The 26,324-nt window shown below is 41.1% G+C and overlaps 1 protein-coding gene across 5 annotated transcripts in view; it reads left to right on the top strand.

Annotated features, from left to right (window-relative positions):
* The window catches only part of LOC146366222 (regulator of G-protein signaling 6-like), a 50,322-nt gene extending 26,175 nt beyond the window's left edge, over nt 1–24,147 (top strand). The window contains exons 3-17 of one of the 5 annotated variants that reach the window (XM_084915191.1): nt 9,669–9,768; nt 11,846–11,896; nt 11,988–12,094; nt 13,454–13,505; nt 14,046–14,110; nt 15,266–15,342; nt 15,890–15,971; nt 16,353–16,427; nt 17,076–17,177; nt 17,307–17,479; nt 17,791–17,916; nt 18,144–18,330; nt 18,914–19,003; nt 21,602–21,658; nt 21,982–24,147. In XM_084915191.1, coding sequence (XP_084771317.1) covers nt 9,669–9,768; nt 11,846–11,896; nt 11,988–12,094; nt 13,454–13,505; nt 14,046–14,110; nt 15,266–15,342; nt 15,890–15,971; nt 16,353–16,427; nt 17,076–17,177; nt 17,307–17,479; nt 17,791–17,916; nt 18,144–18,330; nt 18,914–19,003; nt 21,602–21,658; nt 21,982–22,032 — 1,395 coding nt within the window. In that variant the 3' untranslated portion in view covers nt 22,033–24,147. Of the gene's footprint in view, nt 1–9,668; nt 9,769–11,845; nt 11,897–11,987; nt 12,095–13,453; nt 13,506–14,045; nt 14,111–15,265; nt 15,343–15,889; nt 15,972–16,352; nt 16,428–17,075; nt 17,178–17,306; nt 17,480–17,790; nt 17,917–18,143; nt 18,331–18,913; nt 19,004–21,598 lie in introns of all 5 variants that reach the window. The other 4 variants (XM_084915190.1, XM_084915189.1, XM_084915188.1 and 1 more) reach the window with 4 other exon arrangements.
* The last annotated feature ends 2,177 nt before the right edge of the window (nt 24,148–26,324 follow it).

The raw sequence follows: 26,324 nt of genomic DNA, 5'->3' as shown, positions 1-26,324 counted from the left end.
CTTACTTTAAATCTTATAAGTCCAAAATACTAAAAGTTAGTGGTAACAGAGATTATATATGTAAAATGAAATGGAAGGATACAGGCCACATTAATATGCCAGTGGTGTCCTGCTAGCCTGCAAGTGTCTGGAAATGTAGGTACTGCAAAATACAGAGATTATAACAACACAGTTGGAATGAAAGCAGCATGAAGGTCACTGTTCTATGATTCAGAAAAGGGGTCAGTGCAGCCATCTGCTGAGAAGGAACAGAGTTCAAGTTTAAAGCAGTGCACAGGCACACAGCAGCAGAGCGCAATCCAGAACAATATGTCGAAAGAAAGTGTGAACGTAGTAACCGAACGGACACGACAAATGATTTGGAAGTAAAAAAACAACCAGTATGCTGTGGGGCAATGGCAAATTAGCAGCTTTGAAGGAAGCTCTGTTAGGATAAAAGAAAAACATAATGATGACACGATGGTGGCCATCTTTAGCCTTTTGATGTGCTAATCCCGGCTAGTCATGAAAAAGCTTCGTTTTCTGGAGGTTTGTGAAGAGACAGATGTGGTCTTGACTTTAGATCGGTGGGTGAAGAAAGGACGAAAAACAATAAGAAGCATATGTTTCATTCATTTATCGGTTTATAATGTATTTGTGCTAAGGTCAGATATTTTGTACTATTTTCTGAGACATATTCATATTTTTTCAGACTGTCGAGGTCCTGGTAAAGTCAGCAGATTGCCTATGGATTATAGTAAAATAACTAAAGAAATAAGGAGTGGATTTTTATTTAGTCACATTATAGGAGCATGAAGTTGGCAGTGAAATCCAGCTGCTTTCACTTACAATATCTTTTTTCATAATCTAAAATAATCTTCTGTAGTGAGAATGTAATGCCATCTCCAAACACAAATGAATGCTTGGATACTCAAAAGAAGACAAAAGCAGGGCTGCTTCAGGGAAAAACTTGAAAACCTGAAAACTTTTCAAAGCCTCATCACTGTTTCATTGTCACACACCCTAACACTGATGTCAGAATCATCTCCAGGCCAGACATTTTTCTTCTCTGCCCACCACCTAGACATCGGTCATTTTCCTCACTGCCCCCAAATCTCTTCCAACAATGACACAGTATGTGCCCGAGTCTCCTGATGACTGCTGAATCTTTAATGGCACTATTACTGCCGCATCCGTCTTTTAACAGCAGCGCTCTTATTTCTCAAGGCTGGGCCAGTTTTAAATAGCTTCATCTCTGGCCATTTTTGGAAAAAGAAAAAATGGGCCCAGATTTTCAATTAGTAGGAGAAATGAATGTTTCCACACTTAAAGCCCAGCAACATATTGCATCCACATGATGGTTATTTATGCCGCTGATGCTCCCATTTGCTTTTATGTCACTTCATTAAGCATATTCTTTAAATAATGTGGAGTAAATGGGATTTTTTAATTTTTAATGTTTTTCTGATGTTCTTGTTGTGTTGGCTTTGCCATATTTCACCTCAAGCTCCATCGCACTTTCTCCCTTCATCCTTACCCTGCTACTGGTGCCAGACAAATTACTGGTCCTGCCTTAAGATAAGGTGGACAGGTGACAGCATGCACAAACTCACACATTCATACACTGGCACAAAAGTGCACGCACACACGTGCTGCGAATGCAAACATACAATATGGTGGCAGGATACACAAGATAGTGTTCTCTTGATAATCATTTATAGAGCTCAGTGGCAAGGGACAAAGTGCTGCTATCGCTCGCGAGCAGCAATGTTCGGTGCTAAACAACCCTCCACACCACGCTGCAACGCCATTAGCCTGTGCATCAAGGAGATACAATGTGCACTTTCTGTAGCTGTGCCAAGAGCTTCTTGTCTGCTACTGGGAGGTAATGAGTTCTGTCTATGGAGAAATACTCAAACCAATGCCTGTAATCACAGGAAAAGAAAAGGAATTAACGTGTTGTTGTGCCTCAGTGGATTTGAGGAGTCCTTCAGAGTTGATTTCAAAGTTTTTCTTTCCTGCTCCTTTGAGCAGAAAGTTTCTCTTCAGCATTGTGATGTTTCCCATTTCTAATCCCTGCGACCTGATTGTGCTGTTTGGGCTCACGTGTAGGTAAAAGCAGGTTTAAACGTAGAGCAGATGCAGCTCCTCTAATCTCTCCCTGCTCCTTTGTGAGAGATTTATGAACAGAGATGAAGCAGTCAGTCTCCATTGTGGATGCTCAATAATTTATGCCGAGACACTCTCTTATACTTATGGTGAGAGATTGGTAATTGTCTTGCCACACAGTCGTCATGCTTTCGATCATCTCTGTGCTCTGCATTATGTATGATATTAATTCATATACATCTGCATCTTATATTGTATATTTATGGCGTATGTTTATGAACCATCCATTTAAAGCTTTGCCAGGGAGGATGATTACCTTGTTTAAAGTGGTTGAGTAGGCAGGCAGTACCGTGGGAAAACTCTCTGCTTGTTTTCTTTCTCTTTACACTCCGGGGCACGTTTCTGAAGTTTTGGTGGTAATCTTAGTAAAGATATTCTGCTAAATTAAGAAAATGTCAAGAAATGGTTTTGATCTCACAAACAGGTGAAATACAAAGTACACAGCCACCTTTATTCAGCTGATGATGGACAGCTGAGAAGATAAAATCTACTATCTGGTTATCCCATTAAAGATTTAATCACTTTGCAAATATAAATTGTGCAAAAGTCTCGTTGCACTCCTCATTTCTTTGTATTTTGCTAGAAAAACTGCAAAAGGGTCAATAATTTATTGATACATTTGCAAACAGAAAAGGAAATACAGCATATAAGATAAACACAGAGTTTGTATCGTTCTAATGAGCTTCAGAGTCAATATTTGGTGTGACCACCTTTATTTTTCTCACATCCTGAACTCTCTTAAAAAGCTTTCTTGTAATTTCTTGAAATTTGTCTTTGGGAACAGATCTCCAGGCTTCTTGAAGGACATTCAAAACTCTTCTTTGGATGTTTGCTGCCTTTTGTTCTGTTCTCTTGTCGATGTTGATCCCACACTGCATCAGTGCTGTTTGCATCTGGACTGTTTCACCTCTCTCCCTGACCTCCTCCGTACATAATAATGACAATTTGAACCAAACTTTTCAAATTTCAGTCTAATTCTTGTGTAATTTGGCGTAAAAGCCTTTTCTCCCCGTTTCCCTCCCTTAAGAAAGCCTTCTTGACAGGCACTCTTCCACTGAGACCGTTTCCGATAACGCTTCAGTGAACAGTAGATGGATTAACTTATGGGTCAGATGTATCTCTCAGGTCCTTTTTTAGGTATTTGCTGGATTTCTTTTTCTTATTTTTAAAGGGCATGACTTTCAGATAGTGTTCATCTGCTATAGATTGTTTTTTAGGGCTACCACATTTTCCTTTGTCCTCCACATGTCTCGTTTCTTCAGTTTTTCTAAGGCCACACTGCACACCATATTGAGATATGCCAAGTTATTGGCTAATAGCTCTTTGGAAATCACTTTAGTGCTGCAAAAACGCTCATTAGGCCTGTCAAATTGTGTTATCTTTGGCATTTTGTTGGCATGTTTGACATACAATTCAAACCAGCTCTTTGCAAAGTTGTCTGTCATGTGTAGACACAACACTAGTTTTTCCCTACAGTTAGGTGCATTTTTATGATTAAATTATTTATAGCATGTTGATATTTGCTAGAACAAGAGACAAAATATAGCCTAATCTTATAAACTGCACTCAAAAAAGAAACTTTGCCATGCAAACTGAAAAGGTAAGAGACCACCAAACTTACTGTTGATTATCTTTAGCAGTTAATCTAATGATTGCTCCAATAGTTGACTTAAAACCACAAATATAAAAACAATAGTTGTTATGCAGAAACTCCAGAGACCAAATTCAGCGAGATTCCTCTTCCAGTAGCCATAAACATTAAAAGCAATCCCACAGTTGTTGTTGTTGTCATTATTTCATAAATAAACAAACTGGTGATTTCTGACAATCAGATAGCATGGCTAAAAATGTAGTGTTATATGGAGCTCAGACTACTCTATGTTAAATGATGGATGAACAGTGGCGAGAAGAGACAAAGGGGGATCATAAGTATGCCATGACTGAGAGCACAGCATGATGCTTTGTGCCTGTCACCATGACTTGAAGTCAGTTGCAACCGGGTGGAATAAGGAGGGGGGCTCACTGTAGCTTGCTGTGGATGAGAGGAAAAACATAATAATTTTGCTAAAATGTTATCATGCCTACGAGTCGGACACTCAGAATTCACCTCATCAGCTTTTTTCTTACAGTAGCTGTGTGCATGATTATGTCTGTGAGCATTTGAGTGTGTTTACTTACTAGACAGAAGCTAAGAGAGCCATAAAGAATTTAATAGCCATCTAAACAACCTACATTTGGCTGGTTGCTCATGAACCAGTTAAGTGTGCAAAATCAGCTTCTTTTGGATTCTAGTGAGACTCCACCAGGCACCACAGCACTCACTGCTCAATACATGACCTGACTGTTCCTATAAATTATGGACTCTGTGACTATAGTTGACCTTTTTTTTTAATATAAAAAAAAAAAGAACAGTTTAGTGTAAATTTCAGTTTCTTTAAGTGTGTCTTTGAGAATGGATGTTTGCTTGATTCTGTATATGTTCTCCCTGTGGAGCAGCAGCATGATGTGCTGTGTCGAGCAGTCGAGCGTTCCTAATTATAGGTGGCTGTTATGTGATGTGTTTGGGGGTATAGCTGCGTCGGAGGTGTGATGTTTATCTCTACCTCCAGGAATAGCTGTGACATCCTTTTTCAACTGGTCAAAACCTCTGAATAATGCTGCTGTTGCTGCTGTAAGTTTTATCACCGTGTGCTTATATTGCCATTCAAATATCGTGCCTGCATATGTTTCAATAAATACTTGAATTCTACCAAACCTCTGGTCCAGGTTTGCCCTGTTTTGCAAGTCTGAGCTTTATAGAGTGGAACATGTCACAGGGTGCCAATTTATGTCAATGTAAGAACTACACATCTACACATGTGATGATTCATGATCGTGGACTTGGAATAGACTGACCTCGGGTCATTTTCCAGCATCAGTCCCTCCAACAGGTATTAGATGGCATTTGTGTTTGTCTGGTTGTCAAATAATAATAATGATAATAACAAGAATAATGTGTTTACTACTACTACTTGTTATGTTGCCCTCAAGTTGCAAAGTGAAGCTTTAACTTATTCATGCTGCCACTTTTAAACTGGTTTTGATTACTGTCCCTTTTATTACTATAATTATAGTAGTGCAAAATATTCTGGAGGCACGCCTCCTTTCTTTGCTCTTTGCTTCCAAGAAGCCAGACTCAAAATTTCACTAGTTTGGCTGAGGTTGACAACGCCTGGACTGAATATCAGCGGCAAATTTAAATGCTTGGTTCAAATGGTTGTCGCTATGTGCAGAGTACGACACGGAGTATCTACAGCCATCTGTAAAACAGACAGGAAGCTCTGTCATGGTTTGGGACTGCATTCAGCCCGTGATGTTGTAGATCTTGTCAAAATTGATAGAATTATGAATGCAGAAAAATACCATCAGACTTGCATGCTACTCCACCATGCAGTACCATCTGGTGTCCAATTGGCAATGGCTTCATTTTGCAGTATGACAATGAGCCCAACCACACTGCCAATGCAGTAAAAGCATACCTTGATACAAAAACACACAGTGGAACACACAGTGGAACACTGTGTGTTTTTCCCCAATCAGACCAGGAGTGACATGTTTAGCCGCATGTTCTCCTTGAATTGCTGGCTGTCTGAGTGGTGTCCCAGAAACGATGTGGGCTTCATAGATAATTGGCAAACCTTCTGGAGGAAACCTGGTCTTGTTAGGAGAGACGGCATCCATCCCACTTTGGATGGAGCAGCTCTCATTTCTAGAAATATGGACAAATTTATTAAACCCCCCAAAATATGACTATCCAGAGTTGGGACCAGGAAGCAGAGTTGCAGTCTTACACGCCTCTCTGCAGCTTCTCTCCTCCTGCTACCCCCCAAAAAAACCATCTCCATAGAGACTGTGTCAGCTTCCAAAAAGACAAAAAACAAACTAAAAACCAGCAACAAACAACTTAAACATAAACAATTACAAAGAAAGAACAGTACAGTATCCACATCTGAACCAAAGAGTAAAACAGTGAAATGTGGATTATTAAATATTAGGTCTCTCTCCTCCAAGTCTCTGTTAGTACATGACTTAATAATTGATCAACAAATTGATTTACTCTGCCTTACAGAAACCTGGTTGCAGCAGGATGATTATGTTAGTTTAAATGAATCAACACCCCCGAGTCATTCTAACTACCAGAAACCTCGAAGCACAGGCCGAGGGGGCGGTGTGGCAGCAATTTTTCACACCAGCCTATTAATTAATGAAAGACCAAGACAGACTTTTAATTCATTTGAAAGCCTGATGCTTAACATTGTCCACCCCAGCTGTGAAACTCAGAAACCAGTCTTACTTGTTATCATCTATCGTCCACCTGGGCCTTACACAGAGTTTCTGTCTGATTTCTCAGACTTTATATCTAATTTAGTTCTGAGCTCAAATAAAATAATTATTGTGGGTGATTTTAACATCCATGTAGATGCTAAAAATGACAGCCTCAACATGGCATTTAGTCTGTTATTAGACTCAATTGGCTTCTCTCAAAATGTAAAAGAACCCACCCACCACTTTAATCACACTCTAGATCTTGTTTTAACATATGGCATAGAAACTGAACATTTAACAGTGTTTCCTGAAAACCCTCTCCTGTCTGATCATTTCCTGATAACATTTACATTTACAATAATTGATTACACAGCGGTGGAGAGTAGATTTTATCAAAGTAGATGTCTTTCTGAAAGCGCTGTAACTAAGTTTAAGAATATAATCCACCCACTGTTATCATCTTCAATGCCCTGTACCAACACAGAGCAGAGCAGCTATCTGAACGCTACCCCAACAGAGGTCGATTATCTTGTTAATAATTTCACCTCCTCACTACGTACGACTCTGGATACTGTAGCTCCTGTGAAAACTAAGGTCTCTAATCAGAAGTACCTGACTCCGTGGTATAATTCTCAAACACGTACCCTAAAGCAGATGACTCGTAATCTGGAGAGGAAATGGCGTGTCACAAATTTAGAGGATCATCATTTAGCCTGGAGAAATAGTTTGCTGCTTTATAAGAAAGCCCTCCGCAAAGCCAGAACATCTTACTATTCATCACTGATTGAAGAAAATAAGAACAACCCCAGGTTTCTCTTCAGCACTGTAGCCAGGCTGACAAACAGTCAGAGCTCTGTTGAGCCAACCATCCCTTTAACGTTAACTAGTAATGACTTCATGAACTTCTTCACAAATAAAATTTTTATCATTAGAGAAAAAATTACCAGTAATCATCCCACAGATGTAATATTATCTACAGCTACTCTTAGTACCATTGATGTTAAGTTAGACTCTTTTTCTCCAATTGATCTTTCTGAGTTAACTTCAATAATTACTTCCTCCAAACCATCAACGTGTCTTTTAGACCCCATTCCTACAAAACTGCTCAAAGAAGTCCTGCCATTGATTAATTCTTCGATCTTAAATATGATCAACCTATCTCTAATGGTCGGCTATGTACCACAGGCCTTCAAGCTGGCTGTGGTTAAACCTTTACTCAAAAAGCCATCTCTAGACCCAGCAGTCTTAGCTAATTATAGGCCAATCTCCAACCTTCCTTTCATATCAAAAATCCTTGAAAGAGTAGTTGTCAAACAGCTAACAGATCATCTGCAGAGGAATGGTTTATTTGAAGGGTTTCAGTCAGGTTTCAGAGCTCATCACAGCACAGAAACAGCTTTAGTGAAGGTTACAAATGATCTTCTTATGGCCTCTGACAGTGGACTCATCTCTGTGCTTGTCCTGCTAGACCTCAGTGCAGCGTTCGATACTGTCGACCATAATATCCTATTAGAGCGATTAGAACATGCTGTAGGTATTACAGGTACTGCACTGCAGTGGTTTGTATCATATCTATCTAATAGACTCCAATTTGTGCATGTAAATGGAGAGTCCTCTTCACCCACTGAGGTTAATTATGGAGTTCCACAGGGTTCAGTGCTAGGACCAATTCTGTTTACATTATACATGCTTCCCTTAGGCAGCATCATTAGAAGACATAGCATACATTTTCACTGCTATGCAGATGACACCCAGCTCTATCTGTCCATGAAGCCAGATAACACACACCAATTAGTTAAACTGCAGGAATGTCTTAAAGACATAAAGACCTGGATGGCCGCTAACTTTCTGCTTCTTAATTCAGATAAAACTGAGGTTATTGTACTCGGCCCTGAAAATCTTAGAAATATGGTATCTAACCAGATTCTTACTCTGGATGGCATTACCTTGGCCTCCAGTAACGCTGTGAGGAACCTTGGAGTCATTTTTGACCAGGACATGTCCTTCAACGCACATATTAAACAAATATGTAAGACTGCTTTCTTCCATTTGCGCAACATCTCTAAAATTAGAAATATCCTGTCTCAGAGTGACGCTGAAAAACTAGTTCATGCATTTATTACTTCCAGGCTGGACTACTGTAATTCATTATTATCAGGATGTCCAAAAAACTCACTGAAAAGCCTTCAGCTAATCCAAAATGCTGCAGCAAGAGTACTGACAGGGACTAGAAGGAGAGAGCATATTTCTCCTGTTTTGGCTTCCCTTCATTGGCTTCCTGTTAAATCCAGAATTGAATTCAAAATCCTGCTCCTCACATACGAGGTCTTAAATAATCAGGCCCCATCTTATCTTAATGACCTTGTAGTACCATATCACCCTATTACAGCACTTCGCTCTCGCTCTGCAGGCCTACTTGTTGTTCCTAGAGTATTTAAAAGTAGAATGGGAGGCAGAGCCTTCAGTTTTCAGGCCCCTCTTCTGTGGAACCAGCTTCCAGTTTGGATTCGGGAGACAGAAACTATCTCTACTTTCAAGATTAGGCTTAAAACTTTCCTTTTTGCTAAAGCATATAGTTAGGGCTGGACCAGGTGACCCTGAATCCTCCCTTAGTTATGCTGCAATAGACGTAGGCTGCCGGGGGATTCCCATGATGCATTGAGTTTTTCCTTTCCAGTCACCTTTCTCACTCACTATGTATTAATAGACCTCTCTGCATTGAATCATATCTGTTATTAACCTCTGTCTCTCTTCCACAGCATGTCTTTTATCCTGTCTTCCTTCTCTCACCCCAACCGGTCGCAGCAGATGGCCGCCCCTCCCTGAGCCTGGTTCTGCCGGAGGTTTCTTCCTGTTAAAAGGGAGTTTTTCCTTCCCACTGTCGCCAAAGTGCTTGCTCATAGGGGGTCATATGATTGTTGGGTTTTTCTCTGTATCTATGAAGCGCCTTGAGGCGACTTTTGTTGTGATTTGGCGCTATATAAATAAAATTGAATTGAATTGAATTGAATTGAACACTATTGGTCACAGACTGTCCTCCCAAGACCTATATTATTGAAGCAGTGTGAGATCATGTTGGTAGAACAAAAGAAGGGAATAGAACAAAAGGCAGCCAACATATTTTCTTTCAAACTGTGTTACTCTATTTTTTGTGTTAATGCTGGCTGTTGTAGAAAATCTATTTCATTGAAATCCTCCATCTGGCCTCCCCACAGATTGAAGACATTGTTACACGAATCCAAGATGAGAAAGCAGGAGGTGTAGCCATACGGACTGTCAAAAGCTTCCTCTCCAAGATCCCAAGTGTGGTATCAGGTTAGTATTTGTGTGCAAAGGTGTGTGTGTGTGTGTATCCACATAGACACCCAACTAATGGAGCAAGTGGAGAAATATTATGGTTTTGCCACACTGCATTGTTTTGGTGATTGATTATAGGGAAAAGCTAAACCCTTGATGCTTACAGATTAGTGCTGGCTCTGCTATACTGTGTGTGTGTGTGTGTGTGTGTGTATGCATGCGCCTGTTTAGACATCTTTGTGGGGACCAACAGTCACTTATGAGGACAAAGGTGCCTGTCCTCATGAGTTTAAAGGCATTTTTGAGACTCAAAATGTGGTTTTAGTGTCAGGGTTATAATTAGGTTATGGTTAGGTTTAGGATAAGGGTCAGGGTTAGGCACTCATTTTTGATGGTTAGAGTTAGGGTAAGCAGCTAGGGAAAGCATTATGTCAATTAGATGTCCTCACTAAGATATTAAAACGAGAGTGTGTGTGTGTGTGTGAGAGACCCCCATTGGTAATCAGTACAAACTTGTCCCAAGTGATTTATTCTATGATCAAACATAACTATCCATCCCAACTCAGACGACAATGTCCACCACCACAAGGCACAATGGGTTGGTGTGTGAGTCACTTTGTCAGATACCAGATGGGACACCATATTGGGGAGTTGGGAGATTTTTGGATCAACCTTTTAGTCAGTACTCTATCACCACCATTAGTGTGACACAACATGAGGGAAGAATACCGTACCATCCTTTCTGAAGAAAGAGGCTCCTAGAATCAATCCTAAGGTACGATAAAGCTGTTATTGGTGGCACATGGTGGACCAGCATCTTATTAAGACACTTTATGTTGGCTTTTCCTCTAAACTGTCCCCCCATCTATACAAAATCATAAATCAGCAACTGGAAAGAAAAAAACAAGTAAACGCTTGTTAGTGCAGTCTAACTGAAAGCTGTGTCTGCACACTTTGGCCGCTGTTGACTGATTTCAGATTGTTCAGCTCAAACACAATCAGTGACTAAAAACAGAACATAGGAAAAGGTGGGCTCAGGGATTAGGGTTGGGGCATTTCAAGCAAAAGCACTCCTCCCTATCCACTTGGAAAAATTCGACTAATCTTCCAAGATTGCCCCCAGATGACTTTGCACAGACTTGCAGACTTGTATATTTGCCAACTTTACCTTGTGGAGATTATGCTGGGCCTCATTTAGCGGACTTTGGCTTTGCTTTTTTAGAAGAGCATCAGATGCTACCATAGATTTAAGATATAAGAACAGTTGCATAAAATATTTGATATTTTTGTAATTGCAGTATTCACAAATGTCAAACATCCCTTGCAGGAACACAATGCAGACTTGCGCCCTCTCCTCTTGCGTTTTGCACATGAAGGCAGGTGTCAGAGTGAGTTTCTGTGGTCAGGGCAGAAGCAACGTGTACCTACCACTCTGAAATTTCACCTTTTTGGTTAAGTAAGATAATACAGGTTAAATTGATCTGTTTTTTCAGCGGTTGTGTATCTGTGTGTGAGGCAGTCAGTGAAGAAAGTACAACCTTTTGGGCTCATTTAAATTGCAGCTACTACTGTTAGAGGCAGATGATGTCTTTGCCAATAAGACCTTGGCCATTGAGGAAACTGCCCGTGGTGCCGTGCTGCCCTTGTAACTATCACAGAAAAGCTCCTCTCTTCTTTCTCTCTGTCTCCACAAACTGTACTCATTTACGTTTGTACTCCTGTGTGCCCGTGTATGAAGTGAGTCACCCCTCACGGACGAGGGGGTTGCTCCCCATCCCGAGGCTGTTTCTGAGTCACTCCTTCACATGGCTCCCCCAGGACCGACAGCCTCGCAGTTTCTCTCTCCAGCCTCTGCTATGTGTAAGACGGGGCCAAAAAACGAGCCGTCCAGGAGCGAAAAGAGGACGAACCGCACCCTGATTACTTAACGTTATATTAACACACCTGTTCAGCTTTGACAGCTTTGACCCACAGCTTCAAAGGGACGTGAATCACAAAGCTTATTTGTGTTTTCCACATTGCGGCTTTTGTTGAAACTGTTGCAGAGCTGGAATTGTGACACCTCTTCTAACCCGTGTCCTTCTGTGAATAACAGGGGCGGACATTGTTCAGTGGCTGATGAAAAACCTCTCCATAGAAGATCCAGGTAAATGTCAGTACATGTAAGCACAGCAGAGCTTCCAATCGAAGACGACGGCAGCTTCACGCTTCACTTCTGCTTTCTTTCATGTCACCAGCTGAAGCCATCCATCTGGGCAGTTTGATCGCTGCCCATGGATACGTCTTCCCCATCTCTGACCACGTTCTGACGCTTAAAGATGACGGAACCCTTTATCGCTTTCAGGTACAAAAAAAAAAATCCACCTTGGGACTGTCCTTGATATGTGTTAGAAGGCCTTTAAATATAGAATAATGAGCTGATGGCAGTTTATCAGAGGGATGTGTTTATTGCGTGATACTAATGAGAGCAATCCCTCCTAAGCCTATTACTCATCCCACCAAGGTCGATACTGTGTACCCTGCTGGATGCTTCATCAGAGCAGGAGGTGGCCTGTAGAACTGGGCCGATGGGTCAGTAATGCAGCTTGTCAGTCTGGTGGTTTAGTTTTGGTTTTTTTCCTTTGCTCCTTCTTCTTCTTATACAGCACGAACACTGACAGATCTGTCTGATGGCTACAGACTCTGCTATGACTCATTACTGTGACTGGGCCATTAGCATCTTAATCCAGCAAGCAGGCTACGCCAGGCAAGCTCCCCCATGGGAAGCGCTGAGCTGGCTACACGCTGGCTCTGCACTTTTCGCTGTTGCCAACCGTCCCTCGGCCCCTCCTCAGTCTACCGCTGGATGCATTTATCTTCACCTATTGCTCAAGATTAAAAGCCATTATTGCAGCTGTGCAGCGAGGGCAGCGAATGCCGCGCTTCCTTATTCAGCGGAGGCTAAAAATATTCCCTCTGATGTTGTTGTGATGCAACAGGCTTGCGTCATTGGAACCTCTGAAAAGAGTCCACAGTGGATTTGAAATGCGCTGGCCAGCCTACATTGCAAGAAATGGTGTCAGGGGGAATTTTGAATTGCTAGTCTACAAAAAAAAAAGAAATTTTAAATATGTGCTACACCAGGAGAAGACCCAGATTTGATTATGTGCCTTCTGCTGTTTGTCACAAATTCACAGTTTTGTGCACAGAGTGGTGACTTTCTTTTGATTTGTCATAATTTCTTCCTCTCCGAATCCAAATGACACCGCTGAATGAGAGCACGTTAACTTTTCTGTTCATTACATCCAAACCAGCACACTCATCAGTGCCGGGCCTTTGCTCCCGAGCTAATTGCTTTTATGACAAATAGTGCGAATGAAAAATGTCCATGATAAGTTCTAATTTTGCCCTGTTATTAAGAGCGTATGATAGATGTGAATGATCCATTAATAATGGACTTGAGAATGAACTTTGAATGCATAATATCACTTGCAGTAGACTTTAAGATAGATAGAGAGACTGCAGCTACCATTGCCATTGCAGATCGTTACCTGGAGCGCACGGAGGTCAAAGGTCACAATCAAACAAAGAGTACTCATCCATAAAAGGTGCAGGGGTAGTGGAAGTATTTGCTGTTTTTTTACTTGATGATAAAAAAAAACTGATTATTTGTGTAAATAAGCAAAATCTTTTTTTTTTTTTTTATTCTTCCTGCTTTCATCAGTCTCCATACTTCTGGCCTTCAAACTGTTGGGAACCCGAGAACACAGACTATGGTGAGTCACATGCTGTCTGACAAATTTTCCCTGTTTCTCCACCAGTGAGATCTCCCTAATGCCTTCAGCTGTCTCCTTTTCTCCACAACTGACATCTGTAGCTCTGTGGCTGACACTCACTGAGTATTGATCCATGGGTCATTCCCTGTAATGTATCTGGCCCCCGAGGAACCCCACCCCCGCCCCCACCACCACCCCCTTGCCTCCTAACACCACCAGGGAGAATCCTGTGGGATACAATTAGCTTAACAAAATAAAGGGACAGTCACTGATTTGACAGCATCTCTGGCTATCTGCATGGCATTTACTCAAGGTTTGGTATTTCAAAAGAGAACACATGGCCTGCCTGCCTGCTCTGGCAGGATGTGCATTAGTTCACACAGCTGCGGCCTTGGTTTTAAAAAAAAAAAAAAAAAGCAAACAAAAAAAACCCACCATGCATTGCAAGTATTCTTTTTGTTGTTGTTGTTGTTTTATTGTAGTTATGACAGTGCTTATTCTCCTGTCTATGTTTCACTCTTTCTCTTTGTCACCCTGCAGCCATTTACCTGTGCAAGCGCACAATGCAGAATAAAGCCAGGCTTGAGCTCGCTGACTACGAGGCTGTAAGTAAACTGTCATTTTGGTTTAGCGATCGCCAGAAAGCTCCCAATTCAATTCCATCATAGTGCATGAACCATAGTATGATGATGCTCTCGATTTCCTGTTTTCCTTCACTTTGTTGAAAAACCAAAAAAGTGCTGAAGCAGTCTCTTCTGGGCTTTTAAAATACCAAAATGTATTAACAAGAGGATAAGAAAAGGAAAACAAACAACAAAAAAGAAGAACAACAACATCAAATTCTGAAAGGTAGATTTCTTTTCCAGGAACACCACTTTGAGGAATACAATGCAGTCATTTACCGGCCCCGAAATGTAAATAAAAATATCTTTAGGTATACCTGCATCAGCAGATCGATACAGTCTCAGGAGGGGCATTGCTGCAGTGCTGATCTTGTTGTTACACAATAGCAATCCGCTACACTTTAATATTCTAAATGACTCTGCAACTATTGTCCAGTGGACTTCCTTTCACTCCTATTCAGGTCACTTTATGCCTTCAGGCCTCATTGCTTTCACTGATAACATGCCTGCTTCTGTAGTTTTTTTCCCCTCTGATTTTGTAACAAGCTCACATACTGTATTAATGCTTGAATAGCTTTTTGGAACCCAATTTTCACTTACAGGCACCAAAAAATGCAATTTCTACAGGTAAATACTGTTTATGATCATTGTTATAGTAATAAATAAACCTGAGAGATAAACAATCCACAAAAAGCACATTATCACCTCTCTTATTACCACAGGATACCTTGATTGGTTAGGACTGTTAACCCTTAACTCTAATGTTATGTTTTAGAACCAAGCAACTTAAATTTGTTTCATAAAATGTTAAAAATTATTGATGCAAGTTAATTCCCGTGTATGTCAGGTCTTGACACATCTACTGTGCCTAATTATAAAGCGCAACAGTGGAGAAAACCTCATCTAATTTTCCCACAGCTATCCCTGTGGGGAATACATTTAATCACTGGAGATGAAATCAATGATGTATACTGAAATAATATACCTGTGTGAAACTCACACTACATGTGGTATCGGCATCTTGTCATAAAAGCGAAGGCATCAGAGTGAAAAATCCAAGGGCCTTGAAATCAAAGTCAAGCCCTTGAAGATAAACTTAAATCTTCCTCTTACACCGTGCCTGATTGGCTCCTCCAGGAGAACCTCGCCAGGCTGCAGAGGGCTTTCGCCAGGAAGTGGGAATTTATCTTCATGCAAGCTGAGGCTCAAGTCAAGTGAGTATATCAGTTAATTTTCTAACTTCAGCACTAATGTGACAGGATAGATGTTGATACATTCAGGTTTAGAGAATGCTGAGCTTTGGCTGCCTGCACAGTGTTTGTGTTCTTTGTAAGGCTGACACCTGGTGGCTGAAATGTGCAAGTGCAGCGATAGTTCTGCAGTTAATGGCATACAGTAGCTGTCCTTTCTTGTCTTTTAAAATATAAAATCAAAGTCTTGGCATCATTTAGTTGCTGCTGCTCTGTGGCTGTAAACGTGAGGATATAAAAAAAAAGGCTTCTTATATCTGGAGAGTAACGACAACAAGCAAATGCCGGCTGGTAAATGTCAGTTATGTAAGAGCTAGGTCCCACCAGGCCTCTCTTGGTGAACTGAGCAGACAGGTTAAGACCTACACTCCTGAGTTTCTTTGCTCTTTTGTCTGGCCTGTCTGTGTTTTTAACGTATGCTGGCAGCAGAGAGCAAGTATGGACCTTCAGAGGGTTAATATTTCAGAGCTGTGAGCGTTTTATTTCAAAGACCTGTTTCCTCTGCTCTCAGGATTGACAGGAAGAAGGACAAGGCGGAGAGGAAGATCCTTGACAGCCAGGAGAGGGCATTTTGGGACGTTCATCGGCCAGTGGTGAGTTACAGCCAAAATAAGGAAAAGAAAAAGTGCAGAAAGGAAAAAGAGGGTCACATGGTTCAACAAAAAAATGGAAATGAACTCAACAAAAGAACAGAAAAGAAGGGATGTTTTGTAGTTAGACAGTTTTAGCATTTAAACACTGAAAAGAGCAGATTTAGCTCCACATGCTGTCCAGCAGATAGCCATGTTGTGTTGTTGGTAGCACAATCAGATTTGGTGCCAGTCAATTTGCATAAGAGTCTTTTGTGAGTGTGGCGTTGCTCAGTAGAGCACCAGCACTGTATTGTGCGAGCAGCACAAGTGTAGACAATACATGCTGGAGAAACAGTCTTATCTGACCCAGAAACATGCTTTGTCTTCTGCTGCCTCCCACAGCCAGGCTGTGTCAACACCACAGAGATGGACATCCGCAAGTGCCGAAGAGAGAAGAACCCACACAGGGTAAAAAAGGTGAGAGGAAGAGACAAGCTGGCACCAAACACGTTCATTTTTAAATGTAAGGTCTTTTATTAACTTTGCTGCTTAGTCATACTTTATATATATATATATATATATATATATATATGAGCGAGTAGCCAACACTGACCGATATATCAGTGCGTTTGATTGAATGTTGGTATTGACATTTATAACAGCTGATAAGTTAAAATGAAAAAGTATAAAGAAGAGATGAGAAAAACACCCTTTGATTGATTGTATGAGTGTTAATTTTGCTTGTTTGGAATATTACAAACATGAGAATCAGCTGATCGGAGTATCATCTTATGAAGAACTCATAAATAACTGAGTTAGAGAAATTTGCTCATCTTTTGTGTGTTCAAAAAAAACCCCAAAAACCTATCGGCTGATCAGATTTTTAATTCGCCACATATCGTTATCAGCATCGGTCTCCTAATAAAAAACTAAAGCTTACTAAGTGGTCTTTGTGTGCAGCTGTGAAAAGTCCTCTTCAACACTTTAGATCCCTTATTCCCCGACACAATACTGAGTCCTGCTCCCAAAACAATTACCAGACATACATCAAAATGGGGTTAACAACATGGCAGCGGTAACAAATTGAAACCGTGTCCCACGTGTGTCTCCACTCGCCCACTCTAGTCGGTCTATGGGGTACCAGATGACGGCCAGAGCCAGCCGAGTCCTGTCCACATCGGCTCCCAGCCGACCAGGAAGACCACCAAAGAGGATGTTCAGAAGGAGGTGAGCCAGGGCGTCGTTACCGTCAGCCTGCCTCACTCATCCATCATAACATAGCCGCGGTTGGGGACGTAGACCGATAAGCCGTTCCCTTATTTAACCTCCTCATTACTCCTCCTCCCTCTCCCACAGATTACCTTCTTGAACATCCAGCTGGAGAGACACTGTATGAAAGTTTCCAAAGTGGCCGACAGTCTCATGACCTACACCGAGCAGTTCATGGAATATGACCCCGTTGTGTCAGCCGTAGAGCCTTCGAACCCATGGATCAGTGACGACACTACCTTCTGGGACTTGGAGGCAAGGTGAGGCTTGAAACGGGGAAAGCATGTTGGGATGTGACCTGAGAGTGCCAGGAACTAATAATTCTTTAAACCCACACTAAGGTCAGGTGGAGTGTAGAGGTCTCAGTGCTAATGAACTGTTGCTATCCTGAATTAGCTGGGATCTGTCTGTTTGGATCTCATCTCACATGAACACTAACACTGGCATTCCCAAAGGTTCACTCTGTCCTGACTTGCTGGTCGTGACTCTCTGTAGGCCAAGTGACCAGACCTTCTATTCTATTCTATCCCATCTTATTCTGTTTTTTTCGGATGTGTTTCAATGTGAGCAGTCGCGAACCCACCCAGCAGCGTGTGAAGAAATGGGGCTTCTCCCTGGAGGAGGCGCTAAAGGACCCAGCAGGTCGAGACCAGTTCCTAAAGTTCCTGGAATCAGAATTCAGCTCAGAAAACCTGCGGTAAGAATCTCTATTATTTGACTTCTATAAAGGTTTATGTTTTTTTGTAGTCTGGTATGTTGCAGTAGCATGATGCTGCTGCTATAAAATGCAGAGCTATACTTTTTAGTGGCTAAAGAAAACAAGGCATGTGTGATAAGAGTGAAAGAAGTCATAAAAAATGTAAAATTGACACTGTAAACACATTTTCTGGAAGTTGTTATTGACTGTGTATGACACTGTTGTAGGTTCTGGTTAGCAGTGCAGGATTTTAAGCTACGGCCACTCCATGAAGTTCCCTCCAGGGCGCAGGAGATCTGGCAGGAGTTTCTGGCTGAAGGAGCTCCAAGCTCCATCAACTTGGACTCTCACAGCTACGAGCGCACTAGCCAGAACCTCAAAGACCCCGGACGATACAGCTACGAGGACGCTCAGGTGGGGGGGGGGGGCTGTTTACACTTCACAGATGGACTCACGTGGCTTTACGTGCTCACTTTTGATTTATCTTGGCGCTCTTCTTCGCCCAGATCTATTTTGAGTTCACCTCAAATTTACTTTACACTGCATCCCCAGTGACAACGCACAAACTTGTTTGCTTTCCCTCTAATCGGCTAAACTCTCCATACTCATGTTACACAACGGATTGAATGAGGGCAAGGATGAATAAAAAGAAAGAGGAGAAGGGAGGAATGACAGAGTGTGTTTGTGTGGGGAGCTAATGAGCCGACTAATTCCATGAATAGGTGGTTGAGTCGGTTCACCGTAGATTCCTCTGCATTCAAAGTGCGTCGGTGATGTGTGACGTGCAACGCCTCTCACTGGCAGGACATTACTCAGCTCTGTCTTGCAGGACTTTGTTGCTCATGTCAGTACTCTCGGTTTGCATCACCTCTTGCATGCATTGCATTACCATAATCAGGCCTCTCTTTATTTTATTTTATTTTATTTTCTTTACCACACTTTCTCCTTTATCACTCACAGACCAACGCGCGCTTATGTGGCTTTCTTTATCTTGCAGGAGCACATATTCAAGCTAATGAAAAGTGACAGCTATGCACGCTTTTTGCGATCCAACATCTACCAAGACCTCCTGTTGGCCAGAAAGAAGGTGAGCTGCACTCGCTGACCATGATTTCGCCTCCGCATTTAACATGATGCAGTCACTCTTTTTGCGTTCCTCATATTGGTTTGATTTTTTTCTATCATTTAATAAACATGCCAGGTTTATAATCACTATATGTATATCAATCAAAAAGAAGATATTGTATCTATGCTATATGCTGCAAGGTAAATGGAATGTAAATTACTACGTTTACATTTCAGGTTTTCTGCTTCATTTTATATTAATAAAAACACATAATCATCTTTAAATAATGATGCAATGTCATATTATGCAACATTAGTGCTAACTACAAATCATTGGTCCTTATTGGTATTATATCTGTATATTGATACACTACACTGTCAAGGTTTGAAATATAATAAAAATATGTCATCTGGCCTTTACCAGGTTTTAGAATTAGACGATACAACTTCAGATAATTAACAACACATGAAATATTACACTGTGCCATTATTTTTTTTTAACAAAATTAAGCCAAAATGTTGAAGCAGTGAGTGAAAAACGAAAAACTAAGCGAACGCTTTCTGCTTCCATCGGAATTTAGAGGGTAAGTAGCAGCCAGGTTCTGCTAATCAAATATACTCGACTAACTCGCCAATCAGTGTTTTGTCAATGCCAAGGAAGAAAGGCATCAACAGTGACCTTAGAGAAACAATTCTTGCTGCTCATCAATCTGGGAAGGGCTGTAAGGTCATTTCCTTCATCATAATACAGTGAGGAAGATTATTCACACGGTGAAAGCATTCGTGACAGCTGGGAATCTTCCCAGGAGTAGATTCACATTTACAATGCTCTGAGAAATCTCAAAAAACAAAGAAACAAAAAACGTGCTTACATCTAAATGTTCAGGTTCATGGCATACAATCAGAATGAGACTGAACAAGTACGGCTTGTTTCAAAGATTTGCCAGGAGAAAGCCTATTCTCTTTAAAAAGATCATGGCAGCGTGGCATAAGTTTGCAAAGTTGCATCTGAACAAATTGCAAAACGTCCGGAACAATTTCCTTTTTACAGAAAAGGCCGAAGTGGAGATTTATGCCCCTAACGCTCAGCACCGTGCTTGGCCAAGCCAAACACACCACATCAGCACAAACAGCTCATACCAACTGTCAGGCACGGTGGTGGAGGGACGATGATGTAAGCTTGTTCTGCAGCAACAAGACTTAGAGTCGACCATAAACTCCTTCGTATATCAGAGTATTCTGGAGACAAATGTTCATTTTTGTAAATTAAATAATGACACAGTATAATATTTCATGTGTAACTGTTCGTCTGGTGTATATTTAATAATTTTACAGCCTGTCAAGGACCAGCTGATAATTTTTATTATGCCCTCATATGTAAAACTTTAGAATTGAGGGTGTACTTTCGTTTTTTCACATGACTTTAGGTAACGAAGTCTTTTACACATTGTGGTATTGTTGGATGTAATGATCTTCTTCCACCACTAGTCAGTAGTGTTGGGTGATATTGCACTTTTAAACATGATGTTTTGTTACTGTAGTTTCTATTAAAAATGTTACTTGATAGGGTTCTTTTATGCTTCCACACAAAACCTCTGAAAAACTTATAATCAGGCAGAATTTACATTATGATGTTCTTCTTGTCCTTTTCACCCATAAAATGACAAAAAAATTTGAATACCTCCTCAATGTAAATGCTGTCCTTTCTGCTATCTTGCTAGCACATGCACACGTATACTAGTCCAGTATGCAGCTCCCTTCCAAAACCACTAGGAGAAAAACAAAAGGAAATATGCATTTTCTTTTTTTTTTTTTTATTGTTTTGCAGTAACAAAAGAATTGCAAAAGATTCAGACTGTTTTAAAAAAAAGAAGAAGAAGAATATATACATGGGAAACAAACATATTCAAACAAGCAACTCAAGGTTTGGGACTTACTGAAGTATTTGGATCACATTGAAATAAAGTGGGTCATTTAATGTCACGTAGCAGCATTTCACAGCTCTTAATAAGGTCTTCAAAGCACCGTAAGGCTACAAGCAGAGCCCCAAAAAGGCACAACCACTGTGCCCAAAATGCAGGTGCAAGGAAACTGCTAAATTATTTAAAATGTCAACGGAACAGTCTTGAAAAAAACATGAGATCATATGCCAAACACAGACAAACCGCTGTGTAAAAGCGGAACAACAGCCAGCCTGAAGAAGAAACTTACAGAGCACAAGTATTACCGTGTTATATAAAAATTCTATGCTACTTTTGTCCGTCTCCTTCAGTGTAACCTTTAAATCTCATGTAGCTAAAATAGACACTCGTTTAGCTGTTTAACTGTAATGCAGAGCTTTTCAGCAAATCACAGCTTCTCTGTTCATGCTAGCCTTTCTGCCCTTTCCCCCTTTGGACACTGCTCCTTGTGCTGGCCTGTCACTGATCCCACTTCATTCCCTAAAAATAATAAATGCAACCCCTTGCACTCTCCTTTGGCCCTCATTTTTTATTTTTTTTTATTTTGCAATGCTTGGCCCCCCTTTTTTCTCTCACTAACAACATCACTTCCAACTCCCTCGTCAACACCCATACCTGACCCAAACACTCACCCTGCTTCCCCCCCTCCAAAACAGCAGCCAGCAGACACTGAACAGGGCCGCCGCACCTCCTTGGAGAAGTTCACCCGCAGTGTGGTAAGTCATGTGGAGCTGGGGGCTGTTCATATCACAAACCACACTGGCTGGCTCACTATCAGTGGCTTGTTTGCAGTTATAACCATGTTACACTCTGTTGTGAATTTTTTTTAAACCTTTAATAGGACGTGTGTGTGTGTGTGTGTGTGTGTGTGTGTGTGGGTGTGTGTGTTTATGTCAATAAGTTAACACCCTAGTCACTTTGAATGGTCACAACCTAACATTTTTTGATCAAACCACATTGCTGGTAGAGATTCTCTGTGTTACTTTTGCTGTCGGAACCTCAGACTGGTAACGAGTTTTCGTTTTAATCTACCTTCTAGGGCAAGTCATTGACGGGAAAACGCCTGACAGGCCTGATGCAGTCATCCTGACACAGCCTGTGCTGCAGGGGCACAGCCAGACCCTGTCGGGTGGGTGGCTGCCGCACAGGGGCCGGGGCACAGGCACAGACAGTGGAGCTGGGCTGGACAGGGCTGCTGTGGAGGCTCTCAGACACTGCTCCGAGGACTGCTGCCATATTGGTATTGCAGCACTGGGCTTGCTGGGGTGAACACCCCAAATTGAAACACTGATGATGACACAATGTCGACAAGGGGAAACCTCAGCCAACACACAGCACGGCATGCAGCGTACAGTACAAGCAAATGCAGTGCAGAGCTCTTCATCACTTAGGCGGCAAACTGGTTGTGAGTCTCAATGAAGCTGATCAGTTTATTGTTTTCAGGTTGTTTTATATTAAGCGTTATTAGAAACGAAAAGAACATCTGCTAAATATTCTTTGATAGGACTGCGTGTAACTCGCCACAACGTTTGCAGTGATGACTATCGTCTTGTGATTTCGGGATCCAAAAATAGCTGCAGCCAATCCTAACTCGGACATAAATACAAAGTCTAAGAGGCACATCAGCACAGACACAAATCTGTTTTACATTTGCCTCTGTACTCACAAAGCAGCCAGCAATAAATAAAGCCTGTCCAGTTTTTTTTGATTGTTTTGTTTTTAGAAATATCCAACCTCTTTTTATATCTTTCTATTATATTTGTGTCCTAAGCGAAGCACGTGTCAGTTAGACAGCGAGCACAGCTTTAGCACTGTGAAAAGACGCAGTACAAAGCCTGTATTCTCCACACTGAGAGGCATCTACAAAATGGATTTTTAGAGGTATAACTTTTCATGCTTCATTACATTCCAAAATTTGACATAAGGGCTTAATGTAGCATTCACACTGCACCGTGGCGTGCTTCATCCAAACGTCTGTGTTGAGAATTAATGTTTCATTTCTACAACACTGCTCTGTAATGAGACTCGTGGCGATGATGAATTTCTTCTGGCTGGCAAATTATTCATTTGCTTTGAGAGGTTCAAAAACGTGGCTGTGCAAACAGTTGTGGTGTGCAGCGCCGTTTAGTCACAGCCATACATACACAGTCACAGGCCAAATAGCATCTCCGTTTTTTTAGGCTTCTGCTGTAGTATTTAAAGTATCCAGTGCCATGGGTCCATCTAGTGGTGGCTGAACCACAGGACCAGAAACCAGAGTGTTAAAAGACTGAACTGTGCTGTCTTCATATCATGATATCAGAACAAGTTGATCTCCCGTCTTGGAGACGTTACAAGGCCTGCTACTCAATATAGGATCATTTATGGTTTGTTGCTTTTTTTTTTAACTGCATGAATATTTTTTAATCACAAAATGTTACCTGATCATTTAAAAAACAAACATTTTTTTTGTTGTCTCCACGAATTATCTGTCGTGTTTTAATGACTATGGGGGGGGAAGAAATATTTGCATGCTGGACTATTATGGAGTGCTAATTTAGGGAAGGATGGTTGGATTCTCCAAAGAGGGCACACAGACAGGGACCAGCCCTGCACCGGAGCAACACTCCTCAGCGAATCAACATCTAAGCCCCGAACTGCAACTGGGAACAATATTTGACCCTCGATAGACGACGCACACCGAAGATAAAAGGCCTCTCTGCTCCACTGTGGCTTCAGACTCCTCCTACATACAGAAAGTGCTTGGACTGAGGAGATTATGGTCTCACAGCTCCCCCATGAGGCCAGTGACTGCTATAGAGCTAAACTACGCTGCTGAATGAGTCAATCATCTATTCTTTTGTATTAGAGTCGTTGCAATGCACTGTACAGGTCATATAAGTAATTATTGTTAACATAAACCAGTAACCTCGTTGAGTATAAGGTAGAGAGATATGCTTAACTCGAGTTGATGTACCAAATGTTATCCTCAGCACAAGACACAATGACACTATGTATCGAGTGCATTGTAAATGTAAATCGGCTAAATTTCATTAACCAAAAGCACACTTTATTATGATATGGGCACATTACTATGCATGTAACATATTCAGGGCATTTTGTGCTTTTAGTTTCGCAATCAGCAAGATAACTACTGGCACTCTGAAACACTCAAGCACCTGCTGTCTATTCATGGGTACCAAATAATAAATACTATGGACCTGTCTGCTTTGTGCTGCTGTCTGGGTGTTTTTACTGCCTTGAGCCATAAAGCATAAAAGATTCTGGCGGAGATTTAGAGAAGCAGTTTTCATGCCGTAGATATGAGGAGTCAAAACAGTTAGAGCCATACGTTTTTCGATAATTACACTTTTTTTTGTAGTTTTGCCTTTATATACACCAGCGTGGATTTTTAAGTCAAACAGTCAAAATGAGGTTGAAGTGCAGATTTTAAAAGGTGTAACAAAAGTGTTACATTAACTGTTTAGGGATTGTTTTTATACGCACTCCCCATTGCACAGTAGGGGTGTAAGGAAACAAAATCATGAAAAAAAACACACACCATTAGGTCCAAAATGGAAATATGGACCTAACTTTATAACATCGATTCATCATCTTGACATCACTGAATTGAATTACTAGCTAAAGGAATCTGAAACAGGCTTTTAAAGAGACACTGCATTGGTATTTTTTAAGCATAACAGTTAGTTTAAGTGGTGTTGTGTAATAATAAAAATAATAATAATAAACTTTATTTATCCCCTCTGGTCCTAAAATTAGTTCATGGGGCCATTAACAGCTGTTGACTGGAAGATCTCAGACTGTGAGAAGAGGTGTAGGTTCTAGAAGGTCACACAGGGCTACAATTTTATAATGAATTCTAAGATATACCGGTAAAGAGATTAAAACTGGAGTGCTGTTTCTTTCGTGTAGCAGCAGCATTCTGTACCAACTGGAGACGGTCAAGATCCTTCTTATTCAAACACATAAAAAAGGCTGTTAAGATAATCAAGACGAGACGAAAAGAGGCATGAATAATCATCTCTAAATCCGCTTTTGACACCAGAGTTCAAAGCTTAGAAACATTTCTCATGTGGAAAAAAAACAAACAGTTTCTGATTAATCCACAAATGATGCCAAGGTTTCTGAGGTTTGGTTCGACAGAAGAGGGCAATAGACCAAGGTATTGCTTGATTTCAGTTATTTGGTTCTCTCGGGGAATAAATAGGGTTTCTTTTTTCTTTTTTTTTTTATCAGAGTTCACCTACAAGTAGTTTTCAGAGAGACTCTGGTTAATACTACTAAAACAGTTCATCACACATCAGAAAATTGCCTGATTATTTGGCCTAGGGGCAAAATAAGAGAATAGGTCCCAAGACCGAGCCCTGTGGTACCCCACACAGCAGGCTCTTGGAGACTGGTTTGCAAAAACATTGAATGTTTTGCCAGAAAGTTAGGAGGTAAACCATTCTAGAGGCCCACCTGATAAACCGACTACATCCCAGAGCCTGTTAATCTAAATACTGTGATCATGTTCGTTATGCTAGAAAAACTGGCAAAACAGAGCACTAAATACTACATCTGGATAGATAACATTCAGTGCAGAAAGTATATGGAGGATCAGCAACAACTGAAAATTATTCATGACTAAAAATGAATGACTGATAGCGATCCATTGTGGGTTTTTCTATGTGAGTATGCTGCTACTGAATTGGCAGTGTTTGGGATCATTGTCATGCTGAAAAATGAAGCTGCTGATAATCAGATGGCATTGCATCGTGCCATCTGAACTGTGCTTTCTGTACACACAGAGGAGAAACCTAGCTTGGTTTCAGCACAGTTCAGATGGCATTAGCATGCACGACACAAGAAAGTAGCATGTTTTGGAGCAACGTGCTGCAATCCCAACATTTTACAGAGTTCTGGCTTTTAAAAAATATATATATTATTGACGTTTCTCGTATTGTGATCTTATTCCTACCTGCTGCCTAAAATGCTGTTTTACTGCCTGGTGCATGTATTGGAATCGTTTATCTCCTCTGTGTACCACAGTTAACATTAGGGCTGCCACGATTAGTCGACTAGTCACGATTACGTCGACTATCAAAATCGTCGACGACTGATTTAATAGTCGACGCGTCGTTTGAAGCTTTGTAAGATCTCAAAACACGCAGGAATAAGTAGTAGGATTTAAGAGTGTAATAACGGACTGAAACAGAAGATGGCAGCACTGCATGTACAAGGATGCCAGCTGCCGTTAAACCCCGAAGAAGAAGTAGCTCTGTCCCAGAATTCATAGCGCAGCCCAGCTCAGTTTCCAACAATGGCGGCAGCTAGTTAGTTTTAATATTACTCTTATTATTCTTTCTGGGTCACAAAATAAACGTTTAACATATTTTCTGG

The sequence above is a fragment of the Perissodus microlepis genome, chromosome 19, assembly GCF_051167445.1.
Source record: "Perissodus microlepis isolate ML-2025 ecotype Zambia chromosome 19, ASM5116744v1, whole genome shotgun sequence".
Classification (NCBI taxonomy): domain Eukaryota; kingdom Metazoa; phylum Chordata; class Actinopteri; order Cichliformes; family Cichlidae; genus Perissodus; species Perissodus microlepis.
This window is presented reverse-complemented; position numbering and strand designations above follow the sequence as displayed.